Source organism: Antechinus flavipes, chromosome 4, assembly GCF_016432865.1.
Source record: "Antechinus flavipes isolate AdamAnt ecotype Samford, QLD, Australia chromosome 4, AdamAnt_v2, whole genome shotgun sequence".
In the NCBI taxonomy this organism is placed as follows: domain Eukaryota; kingdom Metazoa; phylum Chordata; class Mammalia; order Dasyuromorphia; family Dasyuridae; genus Antechinus; species Antechinus flavipes.
Window position 1 is genome coordinate 312,595,024 of NC_067401.1, and position 17,384 is coordinate 312,612,407.

General features: G+C 33.1%; 1 protein-coding gene across 1 annotated transcript in view; it reads left to right on the top strand.

Moving 5' to 3' along the window:
- The window catches only part of LAMA2 (laminin subunit alpha 2), a 770,763-nt gene that overhangs the window by 597,635 nt on the left and 155,744 nt on the right, over positions 1-17,384 (top strand). The window contains exons 33-34 of the mRNA XM_051997719.1: positions 1,728-1,921; positions 15,632-15,774. Coding sequence (XP_051853679.1) covers positions 1,728-1,921; positions 15,632-15,774 — 337 coding nt within the window. The remainder of the gene's footprint in view (positions 1-1,727; positions 1,922-15,631; positions 15,775-17,384) is intronic.

Consider the following 17,384-nt stretch of genomic DNA (forward strand, 5'->3'; position numbering starts at 1 on the left):
CTTATTCAAAATAAATTGTGGAGTCTAGGTAGAATATTTCCTATAAAGACTTACCTAAAGATTATTATTACATCATCTGTGGACTTCTTAGACCACTTTCCAAGCCTCACAATCAATTGAAATTTTCAGCTTCAGAATCTTTATCAAAAGTTTGCCTAAGTTTCATGGAATATTTTCTTGAGAGTCTCCATGCTCAATAATGGAGAGTTCTCATGCATTTCCCTCCAAGTTGCTTTTCTAATTTTCTTCTGCTAAAAGTTTAAGAGAGAATACTTTGAATTATAAATGCAAAGAGATGCTTTAAGTAGATTCAGTTATCAGGCACTGAAGAAGGGCAAGGCTGGATGATAAAAGGAAAGAACATGGCATCTAGTATTTAAAAGGATGGGTACAAATTATTCCTCTGATATCTATTAGCTATATGATGGTAAAGAAGTTAGTTAACCTCCATCATGCCTCAGTTCCTCCATTACAAAATGGCAAGTTTGGAAAAGCTGACTCTGAGATACCTTCAGGTCTCAATTGATGATTCTATGAAACTTTATTTTGAGAAAATCTACATCAATCCCATCTATTACTTCTATACTTTCAATCTCACCTAGGAAGCACTAAAAAAATCTTATTTTGAATGTGCACAAGTCTGACAAGTAATCTGGGCAACCTTGAAAAATGAGCTTTAGCAATTTTTCTTTCTATTTCAACCTTTTCTCCCTGTAACTTGCAGGGACAGATTACTTCCACAAAATAGTTGGACAAAATTCTGATAATCTCAGACCATTGAACTCTTAGAAATGGTTGGCTGATATTGGTCCCTCCTTCTCCTGCTACTGCCTCATAATTCACCCTCACTATCAACTCCTTAAAAATAAATTCAAGGAATGTAGGTTATCCCAAATGTCACCAGATTCCCAAGTAACAATCAGAATGCCTCAAACATACTAAGTGCTAACTGAATGTATTTTTTCTAAAACAATTCACTTTAACATAGAAAAAACAATGCTTTTCCTTATTTAGTAGGAAACTATACAAACTTATAGAAAAAAAGTCATATAGGAAACTCCTTATACTTATGACTATATTTTTATATTAAATAGTAGAAAGAATGCTTAGATTTGCTATTAGGAAAGATGCAGTTTTGAAATCTATGTCAAAGGGTAGTATGATATTGAGAAAGTCATTTACTATCCAAATGCTTCATTTTCTCTTCCTGTAAAATGATAAAATTGTAATCAATCTGTAATTATGGTCACCATGTGAAAGTGACTTAACCTGAATCTGTAAATAACAATAAACCTATCTTACAAAGTTGTTACAAGAAAGAAATGAGCCAATGCATGTTAAACTATTAGAGAATCGTAATGTTCTATTAAAATGTCAGTTATTATTATGGTGTAATGGGGGGGAGCATAGGCTGAGAATAAGAGCAGCTGGATTCTAGTCTCAGCTGTTTCTCTCAAGCTATATAACCTTTGGAATACCACTCTAAGGCTCACATTTCACATTAGTAAAAGCCAAGGATTGGATTAAATGGCCTCTAAATTCCATTATAGCTCTCTTTTTATGATTCTCTAAGTTTTTATAAATAGATAACTCAAGCCTATCTAATGAGAAAGATGTCTTTATTCATGGAGGTATTTTAAAGGAATTTAATGCCTGTTTGTTTCTAATCAGAAAAATGACAACTCAGTATCATTAATTTACTTCACTTTCTAACTATTTATATCCAGATGTGCCTTTGGCTATACTGGCAGCCCGAGCAGCCCAGGAGGCTCCTGCCAAGAATGTGAGTGTGATCCATATGGTTCACTGCCTGTCCCCTGTGACCCAGTCACTGGATATTGCACTTGCCGACCCGGAGCCACGGGGCAGAAGTGTGATGGTTGCAAGCCTGGGCATGCGCGTGATGGCATGGAGTGTGTTTGTACGTATACTAACTTTACCAGTAGCTCTTGGGGATTTCTTTGCTCAATTCCTGGTGCATTTCAAGGGAAGTAAACTGGTCTTTTTCTCTACTTGTTAGTACTGTAGTTCATTCTTTCTGACACCATCCATCCAACCTTTGCTATTCACCTGCTGTTCTGGCCTCTATCCCATGGAGCCCAGAACTGCTGAGAAAATTCTCAGCATGCTGTAATAACTTCATTGAAAATCTACAACAAAGCTCCTGAGGGCTTATTTTATTTTTGTCTGTCCCAGGGTGTACAGTTTTGCCAAAGGTAGGTACTATCTCTGTGACAGATTAAAGATCTGGGTATATTAAATTTTTCAGAGTCCTTCTGAATTTATAATCAGTGGCCCAGCTACTTTATATCTTGAGTTACACACAGTGCCTTCCCCCTGTAGTCCATAAAGACATCTGCAGACATGCTGCTTCAAAACATTCTCTTGAAATATGTGATCTGGAAATACTGAAAGTGAATTTAGTAAGAGTGTCTTTATCTAAGCATATACAAGAGAAAAAAGAGTCTGTGTGGTATGTTTGGGTAATTTTTTTTTAACTTATTCTGATTTCCCACTCATTGATTCCAGAAAATCTCAATGTGCTGAAAGGAACATCAAAATCAAGTCATAAACTTAATTTGTAGAGCCTTAATCAAATTCAAAACTGAAATAGGTCTTTCCCTTATTAAGATCTTATAATGGAGCTCATTTCATTGTAAAATTCTTTCCTCCAAGGGAATTGATTGTTCACATTAGTGCCCTTAATTAGAGACAAAGAGACAGGCAAAGAGAGATGGATAGAGTAAGACAAGAAATGGGGAGAGAAAGAGATAGAGAAACAGAGAAAGGAAGAGAGTAATGAGGGAAGGAAAGAATGAGTGAGAACGGAGTAAGAGTGAAAGCAAGAATATATATATTTTTAAAATATTGCTTGTTGCTTCATCGTGACTCCAAGACTGGGAAATGAAAGCTAGTTCTTTATGTTCAGAAGTTACATTTACTATTCTTTATTCAGTATGTCCTGAGGGTCCTCAAAGTCAGCTGAGAAAAAGAATATAGAGTTTGGACCAAAATATAAATTCAATCCAGTCTCCAGATTCCAGAAAACAACTGGAATGTTGTACCACCACAGTATGTCAGAACTATGAGAGCAAGTCCTTCACTGAAGGTCATGTGCATCCTAATCAGATCTTTCAGAGATCCAAACTTAACTATCTCAAAGGATCTCTGCTTCCAGATTCTCAAAAATTGGGAACTGAATGTTTGACACATATAATATAGTGTCTTGATATGTCTTATCCTCAGTACCAGCATCACCTTTTTGCTATAAGACTGTAGGTCCAGGATCAACTATAAGATCAATTCATTCTGGAGTACCTGAACATAAATAACTTAATCAAACTTCCTACTGCCTATACCCTGGATCCACAGGGCTGAAAGAAAAAACCTGTGGGAGCTTATACCATTGCTTCTAAACAAATGGTAATGCTCAGTTATCACAAAGGAATTGAAAAATTTTTCAAATTCTTCTAATCAAAGATGACTATTTCAATTGCAATGAGATTTGGAAAGCTTATTTAGTGTGAACCACACACAATGGGAAAACAATGGATAACTTAATTCTAATCAAAGCAATGATGATCATCATTCCAAAGAAACAATAATAAAGCATGATCCCTATGTCTGACAGACCCAAGGCTCACAATGACAAAAACATTTTTAAACATGACAAATTGTAGATTTCCTTGGTTTGACTCAGCTTTTTTGTTATAACAATTATGTTTCTTTTTTTCATTGAAGGGAAAGAAGGTGTAAGGGAACTAAGAATAGGGTTACCAAGAAAGAAAAAAAAATGGTTATTGAGACATTATAAAATATACAGGGATAAAAAATTGAAGTTCAGAAAAAAATACAAATGAGAAAGACATCTTTGGAAGAAATAGAATGAATTTACTATTTTTTTTAAAAAGAAAAACATGCATAAGAGATTTGGTTTCATATATGATCCCCTTCTTTTATTCTATTTTTATATGGAATTTTTGCTTTTTTCATGGTCACTAGATTTAAAATAAAAAGCTAGAAATAAATTTAACTTGGACAGTGAAAAACAAATGTACTTTGGATGAGTTTTATATATTGGACAATGATCTAAGTACAGAACTGAGTAGAAGGAAGAGATTGGATTGTATTGGATTTGAGAATGTGGACAGTTAGATGGTACCACAGAAGATCATCTTCTTTAATGTCACTGTAGAAAACAGCCCAAGTATCCTACAAAGGGCTTCCAGGAGGGATAATTGAAGGACGTAAAGCCTGTGATGAGAGAGCAGAGAGGGGTTGCAATTGGAACCGACTGTCATGATTTGATTTTCATTGATGACTTCATATTCCATCAAACTAGAAAGAAAAATAAGGATAGGAAATAAGGAAGAAAAATTCAGATGTCTTAGAACAGTTTTGTTCAAAAGTTTCATGTCATTGTAGCAACATAATCTACCTTCCAATTAGCTTCCCACATGAGTTGACTTTAATAGTATGTGAAGTAGGGGACTTTTTTCTCATACTTGATTTGATTGGAGCTGCCTCAAATGTAAAATGCTGATAGCACAATGGAGATCAGATTGATAATATGTAAGATCTTCATATCAGAATGCCCAGGTACCATAAAACATAGATATGTTACTTACAAAAGTAATGGTATAATTGAGTATCTCTAAGGTGAATTACTAAAATAATTCAGTAGCATTTTGTTTAAGGTGGCTGTTGCATATTAACAAGTATTTGCTTAGATGCCAATTATTTAAATGAACATTGATCTGAGGAACCATTTTAAGGCAAATCATTTCTCCTAATTAATTTTCTGAAATTGAACTTTAAAGGGCAATGCCATGTTCTAAAGCAGAAACATGAACATTAAATAATAATATAGCAAAAGTAAGGAAAACTGAACTTTCAGGAACCTCTAGTCACATATTATTTTAAAGAAACATATCTGTTCAGAGACCCTCACTTTATTAAATATCATTGACTGAAAAACCAGTCAAGATTTAATTACGTGTAGAGAAAGAATTTTACATTTATTATATCTGTTATATTTAGATTTATCTTATATTTAAATTTATGACAGTACATTGACATTTTAAAATCAATAACTTTTAAAAAAATTACTGGTATAGGTAATAACTACTTCATATTTTACTGCATATTATTTTCTACAAAGTTTGAATAGTAGATGATGAAGTCAAGATATTGTGCAAGAGGATTGGGAGAGAGGAAAGGGGAAAAGGTAACTTACTCAGGTAGTGGCATTTTAGACTCACATTGGATTCAGAGCCTGACTCTCGGTTTTAAAAGTTCAAGAACTCAATTTTATAACCAAACTTAGTCTCTGGGGGCAGCTAAGTGGCGCAGTGGATAGAGCACTAGCCCTGAAGTCAGGAGTTCCTGAGTTCAAATCTGATCTCAGACACTTCTTAACACTTCCTAGCTTTGAGACCTTGGGCAAGTCACTTAACTCCAATTGCCTCAGCAAAACAAAACAAAACAAACAACAAAAAAAAAAAAAAACAACAACAACAACAAATTTAGTTTCTGGAAACCTCATTCATGTAAAAGTCAGAAGGAACTGATTTATTTAGCATAATGTCACCTAATTAATTTATAGTAGAGGCCTTAATTTTCTAATGATCAGAATGCTTGTATGTATTGTCTAGATCAATCCCTTCCCAATATTAAGGGCCCTCAGAAACTACATTAGTCTATGTATGGCTCTGTGGTGAGCATAAATGTGAGAATCTTGAGGATTGGTGCAGTCAGATTCATTGCTAGCTCCTAAAGAATTATTCCTATTCCACAATAAGGCAAAAGAGCATAATTCCTGAATTGTTACTATGCAGCAGAGCAGTGATCTACTAAATAGAATATTCTTATTGATAGTAATCAAAAATAATTTGAATTAAATTATCATATGTTCACTTTGAAATATTATACCAAACCTAACTATATTACCATAACAAACTAGTGCCGTACCATATAGAAATTCATTTCAGAGAAGACAGTAGCAATGGGTAAATGAGTCTTGAGGATTTTGATATTATTCTTTATGATTCAATAGATGTTTGCTTATTTAAAGAATTGAATTATTATCCTCTGATTAGTTGTTTTTATACCTATATCTTTGCCCTAATATTTTATCATTTGGCTGGGGAAAAAGAAAATATTTCCTTATGCTATTTCCTGGCTTTGCTGAATTCTATTTACTCTTGTGAGCATGCAATTGAATTAATTCCAAAATGTTTTCTTCTACATTTTGCTCTAGTTCAAATATAAGAATTTCTCCTGCATGTTTTTTTTCTTCCTACCTACCTCTCAAAATTCTTTCTCTTGAGAAAGAGTTCCCATGACTCTTAATTATTTCAACTGCCCTTCTCAAGACTAAATTTCTATAGTCAGTTTTTGAAACATGGTGACCAAACGTGACTTGACTAGGTGAAAATGCATCATGGACCAAAGTCCAATTTTCTTTTTTTAAAATGCATTCCAACATCCAAGAGCTAGAAACAGGAAAAAAGCAAAGGATACATTTGCCTGGCAGGGCAAATCTATAGGGCAGCTGTGTCAAGTGTGATGGTTGTGGAATTGTATAAAACTCTTGAGGATTGAATGGCTCAGGCTAAAGAAAGTATATATAATTGCAGGAATGTCCATGGCAGTGATTATTAATGTAGTCCTAATCTTCCTCAGAAGTCCTGAACCATAATCTATCCAGCTTCTTAATCTATCCAGCTAGATAAATTAAGATTTAATTTAGGTGATATTCAAGAAACATAGATATCTATGTCCTCTCAGTCATACACTAGAAAGTGCCATTTAATCTTGCCTTCACTGTAGATTCTTCACTTAGTACAAAAGAAAGAGAACAAGGCTATATAGTAAAGAACATCCTAATTAGGAGTTAGTCAGGTAACACTCACAAATAAAAAAATTATTCTGTGACATATTAGAAGTATAGAGTGAACTCTAAAGTAAGGTAATCCTCACCTACACCCCAGTATAGTTAATATTCATTCATCCACAGTCATTTACTGTCAGACCTCCATTTCTACTGGAAATAGAATTAGATGAAACAGGCTTGAATAGTAAGATGAGGAATTTCCATGACATAAATTACCTAGGAAAGACTTTCAAATATTAGAATGAGTTCATATAACATACTTCAATTAGCAATAATTAAAAATAATAATATCTCACATGTATCTAACACCTAAATGTTTACAAAGAACTTACTTATCTCACAATATCCTTTGGGATTCCCTTCTCTTCAAAAAATGTCATAAATTCTTATTAACTAACAGATGTATATACTGTGTGCCAAGCACTGTGTTCAGCACTAGGGAAACAAAGGAAGACAAAAACCATCTTGATAGTCTTACATTATAATGAAGATTATAAGGAAGGTATTCACAAGAATATATAGAGTAGATGGAAGGTAACCTTAAAGAACGTTCTTTAGCTGGTGGGATCCACTAAAAAAGCCTGCTATAGAAAATACCATTTGAGCTGAGTCCTGAAGGAAGCTAGGGTTCTAAGAGATGAAAGTGAGGTAAAATATAAAAATAAGCTATCTGGTATCCAAATTTCCTTTCCATCCAATTTTTTTTTAAATAATATTTTGTACAGGACTACCTGCCATCTAGGGGACAGGGTGGAGGGAAAGAGGAGGAAAGTTGGAACAGAAGTTTTTGCAAGGGTCAGTGTTGAAAAAGTATCCATGCATATGTTTTGTCAAAAAAAAAAAGCTACAAAAATGAAAAAAAATAATGTTTTGTTTTTCCATAATTTCACTAAAGGCAATTTTTAACATTCATTTTTTAAAAAAATGAATCCCAAATTTTCTCTCTCCTTTCTTCACTTCCCCCATTCTGAAACAGTAAGCAATTTGACATAGGTTATATATGTTCCATAATGTAAAATTTTACTATATTGATCTTTGTTGTGAAAAAAAAACACAGACTCAAAGGGAGAAAAAAATATGAAAATTACAGAAAGTCAAAAATAGTATTCTTTGATCTGAGTTCAGACTCCAGCAATTTCTCTGGAGGCAGATAGCATTTTTCAACATGAGTCCTGTGGAACTGACTTGGATCATTCTGTTGCTGAAAATAGCTGTCATTCATAGTTGTTCATCATATAGTATTGTTGTTACTGTGTACAAAGTTCTCCTGTTTCAGCTCAATTCATTTTGCATCAATTTATACAACTCTTTCCAGATTTTCCTGAAATCAGCCTGCTAATCATTTTTTTACAGCACAGTAATAATTCATTATAAACATATACCAACACTTGTTCAGCCATTCCAGAATTTCTCTCAATTTCCACTCCCTTGTCACTACAAAAAGAGCTGCTATAGATATTTTGTACTATCCTGTCCATTTAACAGAAAAAATCTAGATAGTCTTGAGTTTGAAAATGAACTGCAAAGTGGTTGTTAATTTTAAGTTGAAATTTTGGTAGGATGCAGAATCTAGGCTTTTTCACAATTTATTTTTTTCTAATCAATATAACTCCATAGAAAGTGGTCACAGGATAGAAAAATTACTTATGAGTATTATAGTTGAAATGTATATATTATTCATGTTCAAATCAAATTAGACTTGGAAAATATTTCTAAGATATCATCCTACCTAAAAATATTTTTAATAGGCTATGGTTGTTGTTTTTTTAATTATCAAATATTTTATTCAGCATATACAGATGATAAAGTAATGGGACCAATTTGCATGTGTGTTTTATGGAATCGATTTTTTCATATTGTTAATTCAAATTTATCTAGCTCTTTTCAATGTACAGTTTTTAGTTCTTCAGAATAATCCCAGAATGTAAGTAATATAAATTAGCCCATTTTACTGAAGAAAAACCTGCTAATTAATTAGGTAAAGTCATTTGTCCACAATTCCACAATAAATGATAGTCCAATATTCTTTCCACATTATGCTACTTCTCTGACATATTTCTCCTGGTCCAAAAAACTTCTGTTGAATTATAAAAGTGGAATATAAAAAAAAATAAGTTGGCTGCTTTGTCTTCTGAAGATGTAGAACTGAAATGTGTCCTTAGTAGACACCCAGGAAAAGTGCTACTTCCTGACAGTATTATGTCTTGTTCTCTAAATTAATCACTATCTATGTGTCTTCTAGCCATCTGACAAAACATAAAATTTTTACTCTTATTTATATCTGCATTTTAAATTTATTCTGGCAAACCAATTTGGCATTTGGGGCCAAATTAATAATCATTTTCAAACTAAACTAAATCAATACTATAGTGATCCATATGTACTTATGGATGTACATATGTATATGTACATAATTCATAGTGTAACAGAAATGTTTTTATCTGCCATAACCAATGAAGATATGACTAAATGCTAAAGAAACCTATGTGAGATAAACCAATCCTTTCTACAGTGGGTACATACAAAAATTGTTCTTTGATTTGCAGCCACTATTTACAAATCATTTTCCTGTTTATAACTTTGCCTCCTAGACAGTTGATTAACCTTGAAAATATCCTTAGAAAGAGTCAGCCCATTTGTATCTGTTCTATATCCTTTAAAGGAAATCATGGTATCGTGGAAAGATCTCTGATTCTGGAATCAGAGTACTTGGGGACAAATCTCATCTCTGATGTGACTTTGAACCTCTCTAAACATCATTCTTTTTCTTTAGAAAGAGCAAGGTGAATAAAGTAGGTCACCCCTAAGGTCCCTTTAATTCTAGATCAATTGTTCTATGATCCTAAGCCATCTCTTACAATCAATGCAGACATCCCTGACAAATGTTCCTATAATTTCAGCTTTGGATATTTCCAATGATGAGGACATAACTACTTCACAAGGCAGATTGTTCCATTTGAATGATTCTTTTAATTTAAAAGTTCATTCTAATATTAAGCTTAAATTTGCTTGTTAAAAAAAAATCTGCCTATTGGTCTTAATTCTTCCCTTTGGAGCAACACAGAATTCACAGGGCAGCTCTAGTATTCAAACTATTCAAGTATTAGAATTATTAGAAAATCACTTTTATTGTATGAAGACATGCCCCTCATCAGTCTTCTCCAGATTAAACTTCAAGTATCAATTCTAGCAATGGTAAACCATTGCTAAACCGTCAGAATTATTCATTCTAATTGATGCAACTGATACTCATACAACATTTCCCATCCTTTCCTTCCCTTATAATAAAAAGTGAATAAAGTATCCTAAGTTAAGAGCAATGAAATGGTATTGCACCCCCCACACACACACACACACCTTGATCTGAACACCATCTCTAATAATGTTTTCATTTTTAGCAGCTTTTTTCAATGTTGGCTTAATGTACAAAACTATATTATATATCACATCAGTATTACATCCTTCTATTTAAACAACTTTCCTCCCCTTCAAACAAATAGGACAATATTAGCAATATCTTTCTTCCCATTCATACAAAGACAATAGTAAGAGCAGGTAAAAAACATTTACTCTTAAATAGTCTGAAATAAATTAAAACTAGTTGGTATATGCCTTCTTTAAAAAATAATGCAGAATTACTGCATTCATAGAAAATGTTAATAGGAAACAAGGATCTGTAACATTGAGCCACAATAATAAGAAGGAAGATAATTTTCAAATCTAGGAAACATTAAACTAAAGGCATTGATACGGATGAGATGCTACATTTTTTTTCCTAAAATTTGATGATCTTGGGTTAGAAATATGTATTTCTGGCTATAAATAAAAATAACTACCCAGAACATACATTATGGTTATCTTTAAACAGATTAATCAACAATCTTTTTATACTTACTTCATGCACATTAAGCATATTTTATCATCTATTTCTGTTGTTTTAAAGCACTTTGACTTTTTATTTGAAGGTATGTTAGTAGTAGTTGTTATGCATGGGAGATTGTGGTGAAAATACAATATTTTGTACTAATTGCTAGCTGAAGTATCTACAATACTGACTGCATGATTTTCCCCTTATGTGAGCCTTGCTGTAATGATCTGAATTTAGCACTGTATTTGTTAATATTAGACACAAATTTATCTTGACAGTTTTATAGTCAAAGGCTTGGAAACATTTAGTCATGTGCAATATAATCATCGTCTTGAAATATTTGCTTTTGCTCCTATACATTTTAGACATTCTTGCTACCTTGACTTGTCTTCCCTGCTAAAATAAAAGCCTGATGTGATGCAGTTCTTTGGGAGGACTGATTATCAAAAATAGGTCTTAATTTACACTGCAGTCAGCCACTGCACAATCAAAATATAATTGTTCACACAATGGGAATACTTCATATCTCTATAAGCTCTTTAAATCTTCTCTATCATGGTAAATTAAATTTGGTTTTAATTTGCATCCCATTTCTAATGTTTATTACAAACCACTTCAGCTTTTTGAGGGTATATAAAAGTAGCTTGTTGTTGAAGTAAAATGTTTAGTGTCAGAATAACTAGCAACCTGTATATTTATTTGATATTAAAAATTTAAATTTTTTGCCAGTTTAAAAAAAAATAAATATTGAATTCTCTGGAGTTAGCTAATTTAAAATCTTCCAAGTGGCTGTCATTTCCATGTCTTTTTGACCTGTTAGGACAGATGTTGGTATATAACTTAGAATTTGCTGTAAAACTTACTTTTCACATATGGAAATGTGCCCATACTGTGTTCCTATTAAAAGTAACTGCAGAGAACATAAGACTTGAGTTCATAATACGTCTTTTGACACAGAGATATAATGTAAAATGTATGATTCCTTGAAAGAGCAATTAAATACATTTTCCTTTTAAATAATACAGGAAACCAAAACAAATAGGGGCATGAGATATAGGATGAATATACATGAGAAAAATAAGTATTGCTACCATTCTAAGTTACCAATTTGCTCTGCAACACATTGTAGCAAATGAGATCTCACTTTAACATTTCATATAAATTTGAACAGGAAAAAAAAATAAATCTTAAAAACTAATGTGATTAGTTTTCTTTGCAATCCTAAATATTTTCAATTTCTACTTTTAAGAGCATTATTATGCAAAGGGTCCATGGGCTTCACCAGACTTTTAAGAGAGGCACATCCTATAGATACATAGACACATGTAAAAAATCTCTCATTTAAAGAGGGATTGAGAATAAAAGTAACATCATCCTCTGGTATCATTGCCCATTGGGAAGGAAAATTTTTTTTAAAAGTAACTTGGAATATTTCTAATAGGAACTTTTTTCCTTTCCTCCTAACCTTTCACTTTAACTCTCATTTTCCCTACTGTTGCAAATGGAATCACTCTTCTATTAATTATAAGCTCAAAACTAGGAAGTCTTCTTCAACTCTCTTTTTCTCTCATCTGTTATAACCAATAAGTCACTAAGTACCAATGATTTGTCTTTGAAATCTTCTAGTACTTCTGTAGATTTCACACATTGATTAAAACAATGGATTCTTAGCTTCCCCAAACCTGAGTCATTTGGCGCTAATCTATTCTGTACACTTCTGTCAAGTTAATCTTCATTTCATCCAGTCATTCCCAGATTCATGTTCTTTAAATGGCTGCCCAGTACTAGTTTAAACAAGTCCACACTCTACATAACTAATTTTTCAAGCTCCTTTATAATTTGAAGCTGCCTTTTCTATCCAAATTTGTCTCTAGTGGGTAGATAATCTAAATTTTGATGGGCTGGCCTCTTTACGCATCTCTACTCAGGTTATCCTTCCCAAATAAGATCCCTCCATCACCAGCAGCATTAGCACACACACACACACACACACACACACACACACACACACACACTAATATGTCTAGAATGTTCTTCTTACTTCTTCTCGTTTGTTTAATTCCTACACATCCTTCAGGATTAATCATGCAAAGTTTTTATTATAAGGGTATTTTCATTAATAGATATACTTAATATATAACTTTATTATTTCTATCTTACATGGCAGTCTGGTGAATTTTCTTTTACATGTCTTTTCTCTGTAATTAGTTGGTAATGTTATAAAATAATAGAAAATTCCATGTTTTCTAATTGCTGGTATAAAAATTAATCTGCAGTCAGGTTTTTAACACAAGGTTAAAAATTTTGTGATAACTTTAGTATAATTGCCTTCATTTCTGATCAATCCTATGAATTTCATTTTATGTATTTAAAAACAGTATTCTGAGTAGGGGGTATTCATCAGACTGCCAAAGCGTCCATCACACCCACACACACACATACACACACACACACACACACATTAGTAATCCTTGATCTAAAGCATTTTTTTAAACAAATGGTAAAAGCCTTTACCTTCAAGGATCCTTTAAGAAAAACTGATTTTTCTTTTTCTTCTGTCCACCAGGCAGAAGATGAAAGGATAATACATACTACAGTAGAGAATTCAGATGTCCCTTATCTCCCCAACTCTGCAGTGTACTTTGAGCTAAGAAGTATATATAGAGCCTACCTTTTAATAAGAATTCTTCTAACCAAAGGGGATTTGTTCCTTGAGAATGGAGAATGTAATTGGTATTCTTTTCACTGAGTTACAAATCAAAAGACTAGAGATGTAAATATGGAAGGGATTTAAGAAGCTATCTGGTCAACTCTCTCATTTTATAGATGTAGAAATTGAGTCCCACACAGAAGTGACTTGCTCACGTTCCCACATTGGCAGCATGGGCTTCAAATTTAAATCTTCTGATTCTAAATCCAACAGTTTTTTCCACTGTTCCTCTTATCCCAATTGGATCAAAATCAGTAAACACAGAGATGGCTACTTAAGAAATACTTAAATTCATTTCAATTAGAGTGGTGAAATATTAGTCATTCCCTCTTGAAATGTACAACCTAGTTGCCTTCCACATTTCCCTCATCATCTCCTTAAAAGTTACACAGGCTAGAAGAGTATAAAAGTCCTAGTTATCCATTTCAACTCTCACCATCAGTGCTGTCAATCCCTTATACACTCAGTAAAACACAAGCCTATGAAGTCCTAGAGAATAACACCTGGAGAAGTTGATTCATTAAATAATCTACTGGGGAGGTTTAAGATACATGAAAAGTGGTCTGTAACTCATCTAGAACTGCTGCTCCTATGGCAGAACCATCTTCTACACCTTTCTCCAGTGGTTCTCAAACTTTTGTTCTCAGTATCTTCTTGTCGTTAAAAAAAAACTATCGAGGATCTGTTCAAAGAGGTTTTTGTTCACATGGGTTATATTTATAGCTATTTACTATATTAGAAATAAAAAAATAATTTTGAATTTGTAGACCCGCTGAAAGGATTTCAGAGGCCCCAACAATTCTTTGGGGACCACTACCCTTCTCAGTGTCTATAGATAGAAGTCAATGGTTTCCTAGCCAACAGGCAACTCAGAAGGATCTATTGAATGAAATAATTAAATTCTTACCACTTTAAGGATAATCCAAAATCCCTCCAAATCTGAATGTTTTCCATTTCATTTGATTCCTTGCTCCTCCCAACTTAGACACATACACACACACACAACATAGATGCATCATACTCACATATAAATATAGTATATACATAATGATATGTAGACATTCAATTCTCATGATCTTCCTATGATTATCTCTATGTCACCACTGGATGATCTTGAAAAAAATGTGAAATTATTGAATATTAAATCACAAAAAATATTAGAAAAAACAAAGCATAATTGCTTTTAAAGGTTATTTCCTATGAGTGAAGTAATATTATTTGCAAAAAAAATTAATATTAACTATAGGTCTTATCAGGAAAGAATAAATCAAGCATATCACCCTTCCACAAAAAGTTATTCTTGAATTTATGCTAGTTCTTCCTAGGCATTTACAGAAGCAGCAAAATAGCTGTCAACATTTCTAAATACTTGAACTAAATATGAATTGTTACGTGCCCTTAGCAATTGTTTATCTACAAGGCTGCATATGGAACTCTGCAATGCTAGCAAATGTTTCGTCTTTTTTTTCCATTGATGGTTGGTAAGTTGCCCAGAGGCTAAAAAGTAATGGCTAACCCCTGTATATATACATCCAACAAAAATATAGAAAGAATGAAGATGATCCTTAAATGCTTCAACATGAAAAACTTGTTGTTTCATTTTTATTTATTATTCTCTCTCCAATTGACCCAAGGCCAAGTAGTTGTGCAAGATTTGAATGTGTAAGACATGAAGCATGTGGAGACTAAATGGTTGTATATATCCTGAAGAGCAATCTAATGTAGTACATGACAACTTTAGTTGCTTTTTAGGCTGCCTATAATCTTTGTGATTCACCAGCTGTTCAAAGATTTCTTTTAGATTGCTCATGTGTGGGTTTGTGTGGAGTGGTCCATAGCATGAAATGTTCTTATTTCTCACCTCCCTTAAACAGCCCCCTTTCTTCTCAGGTATCTTAAGTCTACTTATTTCATTTTTTGACTTATATCATCATTCTACATTATCAAGTTCTGCACAATAAGGCAGTTCTATTCCCTTGTTGCTATTTTCATCTCTTTCAACTGCCATGCATTTGTTGGGGTTAATTATCTGAGATGAGTAGCATTATCTTTCACAGAAATATATGTGAGCTGTAAAATATTTCAGAGCTAAAATCCTTGAACATCTGCCTCAGACATTTAGCAGAAGTAAATATTCATTGTCACTTTCCTTTCACAGTTTGTGGTGATGAATGTACAGGACTCCTTCTCAGTGACTTGGCTCGCCTTGAGCAGATGGCTGTTAGCATCAACCTTACTGGCCCACTGCCTGCACCATATAAAATGCTATACAATTTTGAAAATGTGACTCAGGAGCTAAAGGTATGTTTGCAAGGCTATACAGTCATAATGAGTGCCAAGTACAATACAAAAGCAGGGATAAAATAAGATCTATTGCCATGTTTTGGTAAGTAATAACTGTCCTGTTTGCTTTTTCTGCTTATTTTAAAAGTGTTCTTATCTGAGGAATGCAAAGTATTTCCTTAATGGTGATTTCAATTTCTTTATGAGGTCAGTTGGAGATAGTTAAATGGCATAACTTATTATTAAGCTCTGCGTTTATGATCACCTATTTGTTTGGATTCAAAGAGATAGTAATGAATGTGATTAGAATGAAATGCACACAGGTGAGACAAAATTAAAGAAAATATGATGAAGAGTTACAGAGGCTTTGAAAAGCATTTTCTTTCATAGAAAGTAGGCGAAATAGCTTATGAAGGAAAGGAAAAAGCATGCAGGGTCATTAAACTGGAAGAAATGTGGAGAGGAGGAAAAAGATCATGACTTGGTGTGCTCAATATGATCCTAATATTAATAAATGATGTGACCTTTCAAATTTGTAGAGCATTTATGCACATTATCTCATTTGATTCTCACAATAACTTTATGAGGTAGCAATTAATCAACAAATATTTTTTAAGTTAGGTAAGCCTACTATGTGCCAGGCATTGTGCTAAGCTCTGAGGCTACAAAAGGAATAGGAATATGTAATTTGTAATTTGTAAAATACAAAAGATAGTCCCTGTCCTTAAGAAACTTATAATATAATGGGAGAGACAATACACAAACAAATATGTGCAAAGAAAACTATACACAAGATAAATAGGAATGAGTTAATATATAATGCCAGAGAAACTGAGGCAAGACACAAATTGGTTTTTAATCTGTTAATTGTGTAGAGTTTAGGCTAGCAGACCAGTATGAGACTCGTGTGCAAAAATCATTCTACCCTGAACAACTGGATCAGGGAACTTTTATAGCTAACTAGGGTTTGTGAACAGAATAAACCTAAATATACAATTTTATAGGGGAAACAAAGGCAGATAAGGAGGACTAGGATACTGGGTGAGTGGACAAGCCATAATTCCAGGAAAGGATCATAACTTAGTACTGACAGGATAAGGATCAAGATAAGAAGGTTAGGGGCATGAGACAGCAAGATGACAGGGTAATACTCAAATGGAGGGGAATTAACCTAGCAAGGATCAAGATAATACGACTGGATTTTATGACACAATGGAATGTAAAGTGGCCAGAGCTTCAAGGTTTTTCCTAACTCAATTCTCCCAGTCTTAATGGCAAAGAAAAAAGGTGGGGAACTACAATAATTTTATTCAGGGCATAGCAATTTAGAGCATAACCTATAAGAATCCCTATAAGCTAACTTTTATTATCTATTGAACATATTTTATTGTTTTTCTATGTATTTTGTTAATTTTTTTCTCAATTACCTTTTAATCTGTTTCAAGGCCACACTGGGGAATTTTTTCACCCACCTTATTTCATACCTTTGTTTGAGCTCTAAATCTAAGATAATGAAACAAGCTTAAGTTAAAAAATAAACTTTATGATGGTAGAGATATAATTAAACAGTGTATCTGCAGTAAATAAGGATTTTAGTGGTTTGAAAGAAGAAAATAAGCATTAATTAA